The sequence below is a fragment of the Elgaria multicarinata genome, chromosome 4 (assembly GCF_023053635.1).
Source record: "Elgaria multicarinata webbii isolate HBS135686 ecotype San Diego chromosome 4, rElgMul1.1.pri, whole genome shotgun sequence".
Lineage (NCBI taxonomy): Eukaryota > Metazoa > Chordata > Lepidosauria > Squamata > Anguidae > Elgaria > Elgaria multicarinata.
In genome coordinates, this window is record NC_086174.1 from 82656052 (window position 1) to 82670980 (window position 14929).

The window sequence follows — 14929 nt, forward strand, 5'->3', positions numbered from 1 at the left end:
TTATGACTTTTGAATTCATAGTCTTCTGTGTCTTTCTGAATACTAGCCTCCAGTGGTTAAAACTGAGATGGTGACCATTTCAGATGCTTCACAGAGAACTGAAATATCCACCAAGGAAGTACCAATTGTTCAGACAGAGACTAAAACGATCACATATGAATCTCCCCAGGTACAGATGTTGCGTAATGTACAATATCTTCTTAGGATACATCAACAATACTCTACACTTCGTATAAGAGGTCATGTTGCCATATCTACTTGAAAAATAATATCCAGATGTATTAAAATTGATTTTTGGGAATTAAGTCAGCAGCAATCACATAATTCTCCTAAATATTTAATATGTAATATAATACATAAATATACATGTATTAGACCAAAAATGTATTTGATCCAGCATCCTGTTTCTCATAGTGTCCAATCAGATACTTTTGGAAGCCAACTTGCAGGACATGAGCGCAGTAGCCAGGGACTGATTCTTAGAGGCATGCCACCTCTGATCCTGAAAGTAGTATATGGCCATCATGATTGGTAGCCATTGATAGCCCTATCCTCCATGAATTTATCTAAGCTCCCTTTAAAGCTATCCAACTTGGTGGCTATCACCATATCTTGTGGTCATGAATTCCATCATTTAAATGGAATTGTATAAATTCCATTTCTATTACATTCTTGTATGAAGAAGTACTTCCTTTTATGTGTCCTTAATCTCCCACCGTTCAGATTCATTGAATGGACCGAAGTTCTAGTTTTATGAAGGGGTGTTTCTCTCTCCACTCCACACCATGCATAATTTTATACCCCTCTGTTGTGTGTGTGCCATCCCTCAGCTTTTTGTAAACTAAAAGACCCCAAAGTTGTAACCTTTCTTCATAGGGGAGTTTCTCTTTTCTAGATCTACAATACTTTTTTGAGATGTGATGTCCAGAACTATATATTTACTGTGTGTGTGTTCTCCTTTAAAATCAAGCACGCCCCAATCTTGCTCAAAGGCTTGTAGGTTATTAGCATATAAACCTCTATACATGTTGTCCCTCCCCAAATGTCACTGGCATATGCATTTCCCCCTGGCTCTCTTTTGCTATCATACCCCACTGCAAGTCCATTAACTAGTTCTACCCTGTCCACATTTAGATGATCAGAAATGATTTTACCCATATCCTTTAGAGACAATTTATTCTCCAGTTCTAGTTGCATTTCCCCCCCAGAAGTCAACTTAAATGTTGCTCTTCTTCCCTTTTTTATATTTAAGCATCAGTATGGTTCCATTTCAATTCAAGTGAATCTCAGCTCTTTTACAAGGCCTGCCCTGTCTCGACACGTCCCCAGTACCTAACAAATCCAAACCCCTCCTTCTGACACCACTGCCCCATCCTCACAAGCAGATCCCTCAGCTCGGCCTGTGTAGCTGGCTCTGTGCTTGGAAAAAGTAGCATTTTAGAGAAAGCTACCTTGGAAGTCCTGGATTTCAACCTCCTACCTAGGAACCTAAATTTTGCTTCCAGGACCTCACAACTATATTTCCCCACATTATTGGTTCTGATGTGCATCACAACCACTAACTTCTTCAGCACTATATACCAGCCAGTCTAGATGAAGCATGGCATCTGCTACCTTTGCATCAAACAGCCAAGTCACCGTGCAATCTATATGCCTGTCACAAACCCATCTCTATTTCTAATGGTCGCATTGCCCATTACTAAGAGCTTCCCTCTTCCGAGATCCTCAGGATCAAATAAGAGGGAAGTTTGGCTGCCCTGGCCTCTTCACCCTTCATTGAAAATTCACACAGGTGCTTAACTTGCTTATTGACTTAACTTGGTGGTTTGTCACTGGGGCTGAGACGCCTTGTCAGCTGGGGCTTCCCTTCATGTTTGTAGAGCAAGCCTCTCTTACCTGGATGGTGCTTGCCCCTGACTAGCTTTCTTCAACAACTGCTGCAGTTTCTTATTAAATTAGGAAGGTGTCATTTATAAACAGTGTTGCTGATCCAGCATGGCTCTTATGTTCTTATATGTATAAAGGGGGATTTAGGTCAGTTGAGCCCCCCTGGGAACGAGAATGTTCATCAGGAAAGTGGACTAAGAATGGGGATTGAGGAGATGATTGTATGGGCAGTTTGAGCCTCTCTAAGAATGCAAGAGTTTTACTCATGATAAGCCTGCCTCAGTGTGCAGTTTTCTAGACTTGCACTCTAAACTAAAACCTGAACTTCTAAATGAAGTCTGTATCTTCACTGTAGCTCAGGGGTGCAGAACATTTTCCGCCCTGGTTGCTGCATCTAGTGTCTGTTGGGGGCGGGGGCTGCAAATTTGTGTGCAAGAACACATGGCGCCAATGTTGGGGGCGGGTCTCTTGCTGCCCCTAGCAGGGTGGGAAACTTTTCTACTCATAAGTAAGGACTGAATCAGCAGCACTTTCAAATAGCATTTCAAATAGTATTTACCTTCTCTCACACCACTCCTGGCATGTTGTCCGTGGGGCTGAAATGCTTTGTCAGCTGGGACTCCCCCCTTTGTCTGGTTGCTTATTAAAGCTTATTAAAATGTTTAGAGTATGTTCATATACTTACACTATTTATTATAGCAATACTACAAAATTATGTCTTTACCTATCTCTTTGGGATTTACTTTTATCTTTGTCATTTTAACCTCAGCTGTCTGAGAAAGGAGTTAATGATAACTGAATATTTATTTATTGGTTATTTATTTATTGCAATTTTTTATTGGCTGCCTTTCATGGAAATAAATACTACGAAGGCAGCTTACAAGTAACATAAAATAATAAAATTACAAGAAATAATACCATCAATTAAACACGCACACACACACACACCCAACCATAGGGATGGCCTTGCAATGGGGAGAGTCCAACTGGAACAAGAGTAGGTGTCTAGAATCATCCATATCTACCTCCTTCTTCACCTGCCTCTCTCTGCTTTATTTAGTGCATTTCAGAATTGTCTGTTCTATTAACAAGCAAACATAGCTAGTATGAGAAACAATGTGAATGCCTTTATTTCTAAAGCAGGCAACTTCTATTTAAATAAGAACTTAAGGATCAATGCTTAGGTTTCACTGTTAGTCAGAATTGACTGTTCTTTATTCTTGATTATGCAGTTTGATGGCAGTGGTGATGCGGGTGTGCTGTTGAGTGCACAGACGATCACTTCAGAATCTCTTTCTACAACCACAACCACACACATCACTAAGGTAAAACAGAGTCAGTCTTGCAGTTCTCTCCTTGTCTGACATAAATGGATTTCTCTAATTGAGATGGACAATAAAAAGTTATATTAAATTGGCTATAAGTTGCTGGAAGAATTTTATGCCAACTATTGAAATGCTAGAAGGGAATTGATTTGATAGTGATTTTTTAAAATGTTTCTTATTTCAGGGCTTTTTGAAGTTAACCTCCTCACCCCACCTGCAAAAAAACACGTAAATTTTCAGACACTTAATAGAAGACAGTAACCTATTAGGAGACCTCTTCATAGACTGTCTAACCCCTTCTGCCAGTGGTGAAAGAAAACATGCAGAGGAGGAAAATATCTCTCCTCTCAAATGTCACTAAAAATCTGGGGTAGGAAACCAGAGACCAAACAACCAGCAGTACCAAATTCCTAGGATAGAGGGTGGATGAGAAAACTATCTCCACCTTTTTACCAATGATACAAGTAGTATTTTACACATAGCAGATCATTTGTAGGCGGAGAAGATTCCAAATGTTGGACATGCTAATTTCAGCACACCTGACACTTGCAAGGCATTAAAGAACTGTATCTGTCTGCATGCTCATTCCAAATATTCTAAGGGGCAGAACAGCAAGACTGTTCAAAATTCCTTTCAGCTGTGCATTTAGTTTAGTGGTAAAGAGGATACTGCTTCTGGCATTTTTCTTATGGCTTCCACGTTTCATTGAATAAGTATCTCACACTTGATCTATGCTTCTTGGGGCTCTAGCTGTCTTTTTCCCCCTGATGTGCCACACTGTTGAAAAGAAACTGTGAATGAGTGCAATAAATGGTGGGATGCACTTGTAGCAGAAGCAGTTCCAACAGGTGCATTCAAATAGGGCCTGGGGAAATTCAGACATTGGATGCATTACTCTGGGAATGAGAAAAAGGATATAATGTGTCCTTCACCAAACCAGACATCGTACAGGGTGGGCATTCTAGCTCTGCTTAGTCCTGCACTGATGGATTTTTGAACTTTCTGCCACTTCTGCTTCTTTGTTGCTTGCTTTGCCAATCTATACCACTGCAGTCTTTCCTCAGCAAATTCTTGAAGGGTTAAGTAACACTTTTTTTCCCCTTGTGAACCCTATAGACTGTAAAAGGTGGTGTGTCAGAAACCAGAATTGAAAAGCGGATTGTTATCACTGGAGATGCAGACCTTGACCATGACCAGGTGAGAGACAGAATGCACACCATTCTTCTTTATAATAGTAAAGCAATTTCCCCTGTCAAAATAAAATATAACTGCTAAGAAAGTGAGCAATGTTAAGAAACTGGTGATGTTTTTGATTAATTTGCATAACATTTCATTTACAAAGAGATTAACTTAGAGTGGGTAAAAATCAAGACAAACAGCTAAGAATCACCAAATTATTTAATTATAGCCTGTCCTTTTATTGTGTGGTGCTGCAGTGATGCTTAATTGATGGTCGATTTATAAATCAACGAAACAGGGATTCAATTTTCATTTCTTATTTGTAATGTACCAAGGCATCTGTGTAAATTTAATTTCAGTTTTTGATGTGCCTCTGACAAGTTCAATCTTTCCTTGAAGCCTGAAATTAAATGGTAGAGCTGTTTAGCATTAGGCAAGAGGGTTGTCTGTCCTGGCACATGTGCAGTAAGGGAATCTGAAAAGGTCACACAACATCTTTTCTTTAATAAAATGGAATTTGTCATACCTCAAGAGCTCAGAACCCTCCATAACCTCAAGAGCTCAGAACCTTCCATTCAGGATGGTATAAATATCAAGATACCCTAAATTATGAGTATTTTTTGTAATATATGACCCTTGTTGAGCTTAGTGAATCCTTGAGTTTTTTTATTTATGTAAAAATAAGTGCTCATTAAGTAGTAAATCCAGCATTATTTCAATACATTGAGGATCTAGCAGTTTGAAGTGGAAGTCCATTCTTTCCTGAATCCATTTTTTTCTTGTCTATGCAATCTCATTCTCTATTCTCTTTTATTTCCTTATATTTTGAAGAATTATTCTGTTCTCATCTTCTGTGCTCAACTACTAAGGAAAGCTTAGGCAAAGAAAAATCTGTGTTCTTGTTTTTTAAAACTACGAATGTTAGCATTATATCTAAGAAGTGATTGCTATTTATTTTAGTATAAGTTCTATTGAGAATTTCCAGTGTGGTCTGTCAAAGCAAAATCACTGCACATTTTGTTTACCTCTAAGCTGTGTCTTCAGAAATTCTTTAGGGAAAAGTTACTAATTGGCCATTGCTTACACTTTCCGCATCAACAAGTAAAGCTGAAGCAGGAAGATTACTGACTGCTGCTTTGAGGCAGAACTGCCTATTACCTTGGCAAACACATATTCCCAGACTTGCAATCACTGTGGCTACATGAAAGGGAGGGGGGACAATTTGTAGAGGACAATTGATGGAGGCAGGGGAGGTGCTTAATTCTTCCCATGACCACTGATTCTTTCCTCTCCCCTCAGGACATTTCCCATCCATTTTAATTTCTAGACAGATGTAGGGGGCATTTGGGCAGGAGATTCAGTGCTAGAGAGAGGGATTAAGCACCCTCTGCATGCCTGCTGATTCCCCCTTGTGATTTCATGCCCACCCACCCCAGTCCACACATTATCTTCACTAAATAAATATATTTAACACTCAGTAAACGAATCGCAAAGGACTGGTCTTCACAAACATGGCTTCTTAGCCATACATATCTTCCAGTCTTTGCATCATTGAAATTTAATGAGTTTGCATTGGCAGGAGCTCTCTGCATGCCATTATGAACCCATTGGCTCACCATGTTGAACAATCTAAAGAGGCATTCATTGTGTGTGTGTGTGTGTGTGTGCGCGCGCGCGCGTGCACATGCCTATGGAGGTTGTCTAGGGAAAATAGGGGTAGAACATCCTGAAAAAGGGACAAGTATCAGAGTTTCATGATGCACTTATACTGAAAGCGTTCCCTACAGCTTTTATGTTGTGCTACTTCAGATGGAGCATCCAATCATAATAATGGATGAAAGGTGAGCAATTTGCAACATCATAGAAATGTTTGTGCCAATGTCTCTGGAATAGAAAATGTTTTGCAGATCCTTCATCTGAAGGGATGTTCCAAAGTAGCAGACTTGACTCTTCAGATGAGTTGAAAATATTCTCACAGATGTCAGTCTTTTTATATACACATGCAGAAAAGCAATCATAGGATCATAGAATACTTGAGTTGGAAGGGGCCTATGAGGCCATCGAGTCATTCATGAAAAGTGTTCCTTACAATGCTTTGAATAAAACATCCACATTTGATCCTGTTTAGCAAATACGTAAATATACAGTAGTTATGGTGTCTAACATGGTGGTCCAAATTTTGTTTCTATTGTTTATCTTTGCTGTTTTAGTGTGTGTGTGTGTGTGTCTGATGCTTATTTTAGTATTTTTAAATTCAAACCACTTTAAGAGGTTTGACTGGAAAGTAGGGTATAAATGTTTTAAATTAAGAAAATATTCAAAGCCTAGTTCACAGCTCAGACTGTACAAAGTGTACTACTATTTATTTGTCTGTTTCAGTTATTGTACAGCAATATTATGCATCTGTCCAGTTTTCTCTCTGAACAAAATTGATCTAGGATGTATAATGCTGGTAGCCTTGCTAGCCACTACCCACCCAACTAAGTCTTAATTTTAATACCTGTAGTTGTTCAGCTAGTTCATTTTTATATTTATGTAGGCATTGGCACAAGCCATTAAAGAAGCCAAAGAGCAGCATCCTGACATGTCTGTAACAAGAGTAGTGGTGCATAAGGAGACAGAACTTGAAGAAGCAGCAGAATAAGGTAAGAGCCTCCAACTCTCAATATAGAGCACATCTTTCTATGTTACATACTTGGAAATGCTGTTTATTGATGTTAACCATAGGAAACCCCATGATGGCATCCTCGACCACAGATAAAGTTATCTTCCATGAATCTGCATGGAATCAGATCCATGTTCTAAATTTTGGATTCTTCCAATTTGGAGTCTTGATTTAAGAAAAGCAAGTTAAAGAAACAAAAGCACAGGAAAAAGCAGACATTGAAAAATATAGTTCAAAAGAGAGAAACTGCAAGGAGTGCATGGGAGGCAGTTTGTAGCTGGTGCTGTTGGTCAGTAGAAAGTTTAGCTCAGGGGATTAGGATTCAATGTATTCTGGAAGGGATCATGCTTTTCCTGAAAGATCAGGGTTTGTAGATCTCATACTGTCACTGAATTTTCATGTGGCAAAGATGGCAAGAAATGTGTTTGTACAATTATTTTTATTGCACACGCTGTGCCTTTTCCTGAATTGGTCTAATCTGGCAACAGTTATCCGTGCCTTGGTTACATCACATTTAGATTATTACAATAGGCTTTGTAAAGAGCTACCCTTGGAAATTGTCTGGAAGCTTTACTTGGTTCAAAATACAGGAGCTAGACTGTTAACCAGTGCATGGTATAGAGACAACATACACCAATATAGTGTTTTCTGAACTCAATTCAACATGTTGTTTTTAATCTTTAGAGTCCTATAATAGCTTAGAGCAGGGATGGTGGACTTGTGGCTCTCCAGATATTGTTGGACTGCAACTCCAACCAGCTCTAGCCAGCATAGTCAATGATGAGGGATGATGGGAGTTGCAGTCCAACAACATCTGGAGGGCCATATGTTCCTCAACTCAGGTTTAAGGCATGACTATCTAAGGGGCCTTATGCTGCATAGTTATTAAGATCTGCAAGAGAAGACTTTTTGAAGATACTGTAGCTTGCAGAACTTACTGGAGTCTGCATGGTTCCTAAATAAAGCTGATAAAGAGCCTAGAACTGCTTATGAATTTCCAGATTATTGTGCATAGCAATGTCACCAGCATGAATACCAGGGATATTAAACTCCTGAGAAGGGTCAAGCCTGATGGGTGGAGATCAGGCATTCCCCATTTGCCCCCTCTTTAGCTTGAATGAAGACTAGTAGCAGTGTGGGCAGTAAGGAAGTCCTAATTTGTATCTCTAGGTCACAACTAAGTCTAAATCCCAGAGCAGTACTGGGGAAAGATAATGACCATTTCCAGAGAGACCCCCAGACCTCAGAGCAGGCTGTCACCCAAATGGCAGCAATGGAAGCCTCCCTGATGATACTGATACTCCAAAGTTATCCAGGATATAGAAGGAGCAGTGGGGAGAAGCTGATACCGAACCTTATCAGTGATTATAGCCTGTTCCAAGGCCCAGGGCACTACTAGGTATTCCTGCTTTCTAGCCCGTTGAGAAATAATAGTTCCCATATGCAAAAAAAAGGGGGGGCTACTTTGGAGCAGGTTATAGAGTTGAACAATGGGGATTGGCCCCTTTTTGCCATTTACTCCCCTCCTAGAATTGAATAGTGTCATGGGCTGAGCCCATGGTTCCTTTAAGAGAACATCTTTTGCTTCATCCCAGGGAGAGGGAGAGGGGTTTCTTTGTGTCTGGAAAGGGAGTAGAAAGGGTAATGCCAAGGCCGTGCTGGGCGAGAAGTGCCTGGCATCTGATAACGCCCTCCCCGGGCTAGTACCGGGGGTGGGGGGGGAGAGTAACAAGTTGCAGCTGTTCAATGTCTGGGAGCATTCCCCCCTCCCTTTGGGAGAGGTATGGGTTGCTATGGGGTTTCTGTTGGTCAGAGTGGGTCTGGTGATAAGGGGATCCCAGAAAGGGATAAAAGGCTTAGGCACCTAAGGGTCCGGCCTCTTTCCTGTGGGTGTTAGGAGGCCAGCGTGTGTGGTGAGTGAGAGCATCCAGGCCGGACCGGCTGGATGGCGGAGGCCCCATGCGGCCGCTGAGGGAAGGAGTTTAGCTCGAGTGGCATAAAGCCAAATCGGGGTGAGCAACAAAGGTTGAGTTGCAGAGTTAAGTGTTTTGGTTTTTTTTAGAATAGGTTTGGGTACAATTTGGGCAAGGGACCTTGCCGGAGTTACGGCTGGTGGGGGTGGTTAAGTGGGGAGTGAGTGTGGATTCTGTTAGGCTTGAGCGTGTGAAAGGGAAGGGTGTCATTCCTTTGTCCGTGTTTTTCCCCCAAACCTCTTAAATGTTAACCTTAATGTGTGGACCCTTATGAAAGTGTGTAGTGTCAAGAATCAAAGTGTTTGGTCCCTACTTCTGGAGTGTGGCGTGGTTTCCTTGAGAACCTAGACTGTAAAGGGTTAAAAGGCTGCAGTGAAGGGGTGTGTGTCAGGGCTGGCTGAGTCAGACCCCCCTTCTCTGGCCGGGGAATTGCTAAGTCAAACGGAGCAATTCCATCACAAGTAGCAAGAGTGTAAGCAAGAAGCAAGTTACCACTCTTTAGGCTAGAACCTACTTCAGTGCTTGGAGTATGTCTCTACAAAGAGGAACAATGTTTCCCATAATCCTAGTAGGTCTTCAAGCATGGCTGGCCCTATAGGCCCTGGCATGGAGGTGCTATTTGTAATTACAGAGTGGAGTGGGCAGATTCTGCCTGTTCTCTGTTTAAAAGTGGGTGTGGGTGGGTGTCCTTGAAAATTTGGGGAAAGTCTGCTGCCTCTTGAGGTCATGGAAATGTAGCATGTAGCATAAAAAAAGCAAAGCAAAGAAGCTCTTGAGAAGGAAAATGGCAAGTGCCATTTGATTGAGAGGATGTTTAATAGCCGTCAACTCTATGTACACTAAATTTCTTGCCTCCCTTAGAATTATGAAGAATGATTTGTGACTATGAAGAACTTCAGTCATTCCAAGTTGGTGTCCCTACCACTATTTCGATGAATTCACCGAGCCTGGCGCCAGCGACCAGACATTTCCAAAATGAATCACCAACACCAAACCTTATCTTCTCTCATCCTTTACCATGTATGTTTTTAATTTTATAACCACTTCTTAACATTCTTGGCTTTTTTATGAGGTTTAGAGATTTATTATTTTTTGCACAATTCCCTGCCATTTTTATATAACTGATTCCTGATTGCATGAAAGTGAACAAAAATATTTAGTATGCACTGTTCACTTGAGTAATTGTAATATGCAGGAAGGAGAGAATCTTTGACTAATTTAGATATAGCCTTTTCAAAATATTTCAATTAAAGCCTCTTACTGGAATACCTTAGTTTTTTCAGATTATTCAGGTAAATAAAATGTTAAATAATATAAGAGAGACATTGTTTTTATTAAAAAGAATTACAAAGCTTTCCTGTAACTTGGTGGGAAACATAAATTAAAATTTGTATGGATTTTATACAGACTCCTTATAACTTTCTCTGTTCTGGGGGTCTCCCACTTTGAGGAGAACTGGTGCTGATATAATATAGAAGAGAGAGAGTTATAATGTTGTTTCTACTGACTGAGCACTGTTCTAGTAACCTTTTTGCACTTCACTGCCATTGTTCAATTCCTTCGTAGACACTTTGTGGTCTGCAACATTCCAGACAATGTTGGAAGGACTTTGGTCTCTTCTCTTCCAACAAAGATAATCTAGGCAGCTTAAAACCTTAGTGCTTTTCTCTTAACATGTTAAATGTTAAACACTTTGATTATGTGCAGAATGCTTGCATTGCAAAAACAACCCTTGGTCTCCCTGTTATAACTGACACTTTTGTTGAGCAGTTACCTGTTTCGAAGTAGTTTGCCTAATAGCATGTACAGGTTTTAAAGACATTGAGGAACCAGGGATGCAGCCTAAGGCTTGTTGTAAGTAGTATGGGAACCAACTTTATAGCGTGAGGCTGCCCACCACTGAGGAAGTCTGTATGATAGCTGTTAACTACGTCTGTTTTCCCCTCTACTGTTCACCTTATGTATAGTTATGATGCCATATTAAATTTATAGCAGCTTAAAGTTGTATTAAGTGATATTTTGCTTTCTGTAATACTATTATAAATAAAGTTCGTTTATTCTCTAAATGTTTCACCAATTTTTAATTTGTCATTTAAAACAAAAAATTTGAGCTTACCAACATAGTTGGAAGATATTTTGTAAGCACATCATGTGGGAATTAAACACATTGTTAAGAAAAGTATCTGCTTTGATTAAATATATGTTATCAAAATTCATTGGTCTTTATCCTAATGGAATAGCAAGAGGCTACCATTTTTTCTAGCAAGGAATATACACACATTCATTTAAAAGGCAAAGTGCTATAAGGGAATTAAAATCTACTACTTTGTTTGTAATTCTAATTCTTTATCCAGCCTGATAGGGAAGTGTCTGCTGTATTCTCAATGATTGGGTCCACACTACATGCTAACCCATGGCGGTTTATATTCCAAAACAACTTATGCTGGGTTAATTTGTGGCATGTTGACGTCGTTGTCCCCCCAGTCATTTATTTCCCCCAAATAAACCACCCTGAAACTCCATGGTCTGCAGTAAGGGTTATTTTACCTATGATGGATTAGGGTGTTGGTCTGTTGCGCACTGTGGATTATGGAGATCTACATAGCTTTTTTTTTTTGCCACCATGCTACTTCTCTCAAACAATCGTTATTCCCACTGCAAAGGAAGCTGAGATACAAGAGGAGGAGAGGCAAGCTGAAATAAACTATTCTGTGTAGTTTGTTCACCTGATAATGTGATGGGAGCACAGTAAGTTGTTTGCATAACTACTTACGCAACGTAGCTTGCTAGCCACCATGGGTTAGCATGATGTGTGAACCCATGTGTTTCTTAAGAACATTAGATTTGGTCTAAATTAAGTTGTTTGCACTTAGTTCCCATTTTAAAATCAATAGACTTAAGTTGTGACTAACTTTTCACATTGATTTCAATGGGATCTCAAGTGCAATTAATTTAGTCTGAACCCAGCCTGCTGTCTTTGAAACAGATCCCTTGTCTGCTCTCATCCATGTTTTTTGTTCGACCATATCACTGACACTTCTGGCTGAAACTATTATGCTCCATAATAAACAGCATTTCTATTGTCTGTACTTGGTTTAGTTTCAGTAGTTCTTAGTTTACATTAAGAGCTCTTACAAATATTCTTTTTTTTTTAGTAGCAATGACATCTGCTTCCCTCATAGCACTGCCCTCATATTAATCCCAGTCCTTTGGTTGCAGTGAAATGACTGTTCAGGCATAAGGGCTGGATGATGCTTCCAGGAAAAAGGAATAGTTTAGAAATGAACAAATGATAGAAGATTTATGTTCTTAGGAAATGGGGGCCATACATACTTAAGGGGGGATGTGATGGGAAAGGTAGAGGGCATTGCTACCATAGTGTGAGTAGCCACTTGTGTTCCCCATGTTTTTTCCGTGCGAAAGTGGATATTCACACAGTATAGAATTTCATGCTAACTGTTTTAAAAACATGTTCAAGCAGATGTCTGGGAGGGAATATCACATTTTTAATGGCATTACAGGAAGTATCCAACAGTTCAGTTGCAAGGAGAAGAAATGCATTTCATGAACAACCTCCAGTTTGTTGTGAGTACTAGGTCATGCAAGCTCTAGTCCTTTGCAACTATAGTGTTACAAATCTGTTACTTTTACACACACACACACACACACACACACACACACACACACACACACACACACATCATACGTCTGTACAAACCTTAAGAAATACATTAGGCCTAAAGAAGACATAGATGTCAGAAGCAGGTAAGCAGCAGCTGGTATATTTCCATTTGTCATGTTTTATTCTTTTATATAAGAGTATTTCATTTCACTGCTTGTTTTTCCAGCACTCATGATTGCAGTGATTTCAGAAAGTGGTAGTAAAATAGAAGAAAAGTCCATATTTTTGTCGTATGATTTTTTCAAGTAGTCAAGTATCACATGAAGCCATTGTTTGAATGAGTTCTGGAAAGTTGTTATTTCATACGAGGAAGCAAAATAATAAAAACTCCATTTTTAAATAACAGTTAAATTATTTAGACCTCTTTTAACCAAATCTAAATCATTCAACCCCTCCCCCACAGCTTTTTTTATAACAACAAGCTGTTCTTAAACTAGTGCAGTAATAGCTGGTTTTGAACTTGTATCCTGAAGTGAAATGTCCTTAAAAAGTTGCCAATTTCATACTGATCTTGGTTTCCTTTCGGTGGTCCTCAATTTGTTGCATTTGGCATAGTACAAAAGAACTGCATTTGTGGGATTACTGGCCAGGGACAGCTCCTTGTTCACTGAAAAGGATAAAAGCAATTAATTTGCAGCAGAGCTGAAAGGATACCAACAAGATGACATCAGCTACAGAAGCTTCCTGATAACGTGATCTGCTCACTTGGATGTTTAATTTTCTTAAACAGTAAATAAAAATATGACCATTTGTACTGTGTTGCAGCCATATAAAATAAAAACAAAACTCCACTATGCACATGGGCAGAACAATACTACATCTCATTAAACATCTTGAGTAACGCAGGTTGTAGTTGGGTCTAACTGAGAGCAAGGGAAAGACGAAATGGAGAATATACTTTTTTCTAATTATGAAGGGACAAAAGGGGTTATTCTGGGAATGGGGAACATCGGGTCCTCCAGATGTGGACTCCCACCAGCCTCAACCACCATAGCCAGTAATCAGAGATGATAAGAGTTGTAGTCCAACAGCAACTGGAGGATTGTATATTTTTCACATCTGGGTTATTTCAAGCTTGAATCAACAGCCTGTGAAACCAGGCCATGTTTGCCTGTGCACCTTTTTGGTCCTGTCACTGGCCAGGAAGTTGCTTTGGGCTGAGGGTTGAAGCCAGCTAAACCATTAGCAGTCATAATCAAGTACATGAGTAAGATTTGGAAAGAGTTTTTATGCTAATGTAAGAAGGAAACTTTCCAAAGTAAAATCAGCTACATAAAGTTGATTCCAAAACATGGGATCAAATTGGACAAACAAATTGATGTGGTTGGGAGAATTAGGATGTATAGCCTGATATAAAAATAAAACTCTTCTTGCTGCTTCCTTTTTTTTTTCCTGCCTGAAAATCAAATTTGTACATCTCTATTTTGGTCTTCAAAATTTAACAAAACCAGTCCAGAAGCAACACTGCATCCCACCCTTTTATATTATTAAATTGGCAATACATGGCATACATTATCAACAAGAAAGCTAAACGTATTTAACTGGGCTCTGCCAGGGGAAATGTATTTAGGATAATCTCAATTACTAGCAAGGCGGGGGATTTAGTGTTGTTTCAAAGGAACTGGAGGTAGCTTGAATTATTTCCCTCATCTTAATTACTGTATAGGTTAAATTCAGAGCATTCTATTTTATTAGTTCTGCCTAGCTGCCCACCTTTCGGTGCCTCCTATTGTGGTTGACTCACCCTCTTTCAGTTTGATTCTGAAGTAAGCAATGAGTAGCAGCAGAAGCAAAGTCACTGGCAAGAAAATTCCAGTGAAGAGAAACCATCCAGGAAGCTCCCTCACAAATACCGTCAGAATGTACCCCATGTCCCAGTACGTCAGAAACAGTCTTTGTGTAGGCTTCTAAGACTGTGGTGTCTTTGTACTGGTGTTTCCCTTTAAGCTTCCTTGCTCCTGCTTAATGGCCTTTGCTCAGCTTGTACTAAATTCTTTTCGTTCTGGACTTTGATTTGTTTGTACATGTCTGTTTTCTAATAAAGGCCAAGGGGTTACAGAGTTACACAGCTGCAAAGTTTAAAAGGGCATGTTGGAATTACCCAAAGTGGTCTTGCCTGTAGTTTACTGTGAATAAAAGGAGATTCTTTCATTTCCCCATTCAGTTATTTGTTTGAAATGTTTGCAGACTGTCTTCTATTATAATCAAGGTGCTAATG

General features: G+C 39.7%; 1 protein-coding gene across 8 annotated transcripts in view; it reads left to right on the forward strand.

Annotated features, from left to right (window-relative positions):
- EPB41L2 (erythrocyte membrane protein band 4.1 like 2) overlaps window positions 1-11095 on the forward strand; it is a 114024-nt gene extending 102929 nt beyond the window's left edge. For all 8 annotated transcript variants that reach the window (XM_063124680.1, XM_063124687.1, XM_063124683.1 and 5 more), the window contains 5 exons: window positions 47-169; window positions 3120-3212; window positions 4329-4409; window positions 6931-7036; window positions 9891-11095. In XM_063124680.1, coding sequence (XP_062980750.1) covers window positions 47-169; window positions 3120-3212; window positions 4329-4409; window positions 6931-7035 — 402 coding nt within the window. In that variant the 3' untranslated portion in view covers window position 7036; window positions 9891-11095. The remainder of the gene's footprint in view (window positions 1-46; window positions 170-3119; window positions 3213-4328; window positions 4410-6930; window positions 7037-9890) is intronic.
- Window positions 11096-14929: the final 3834 nt, after the last annotated feature.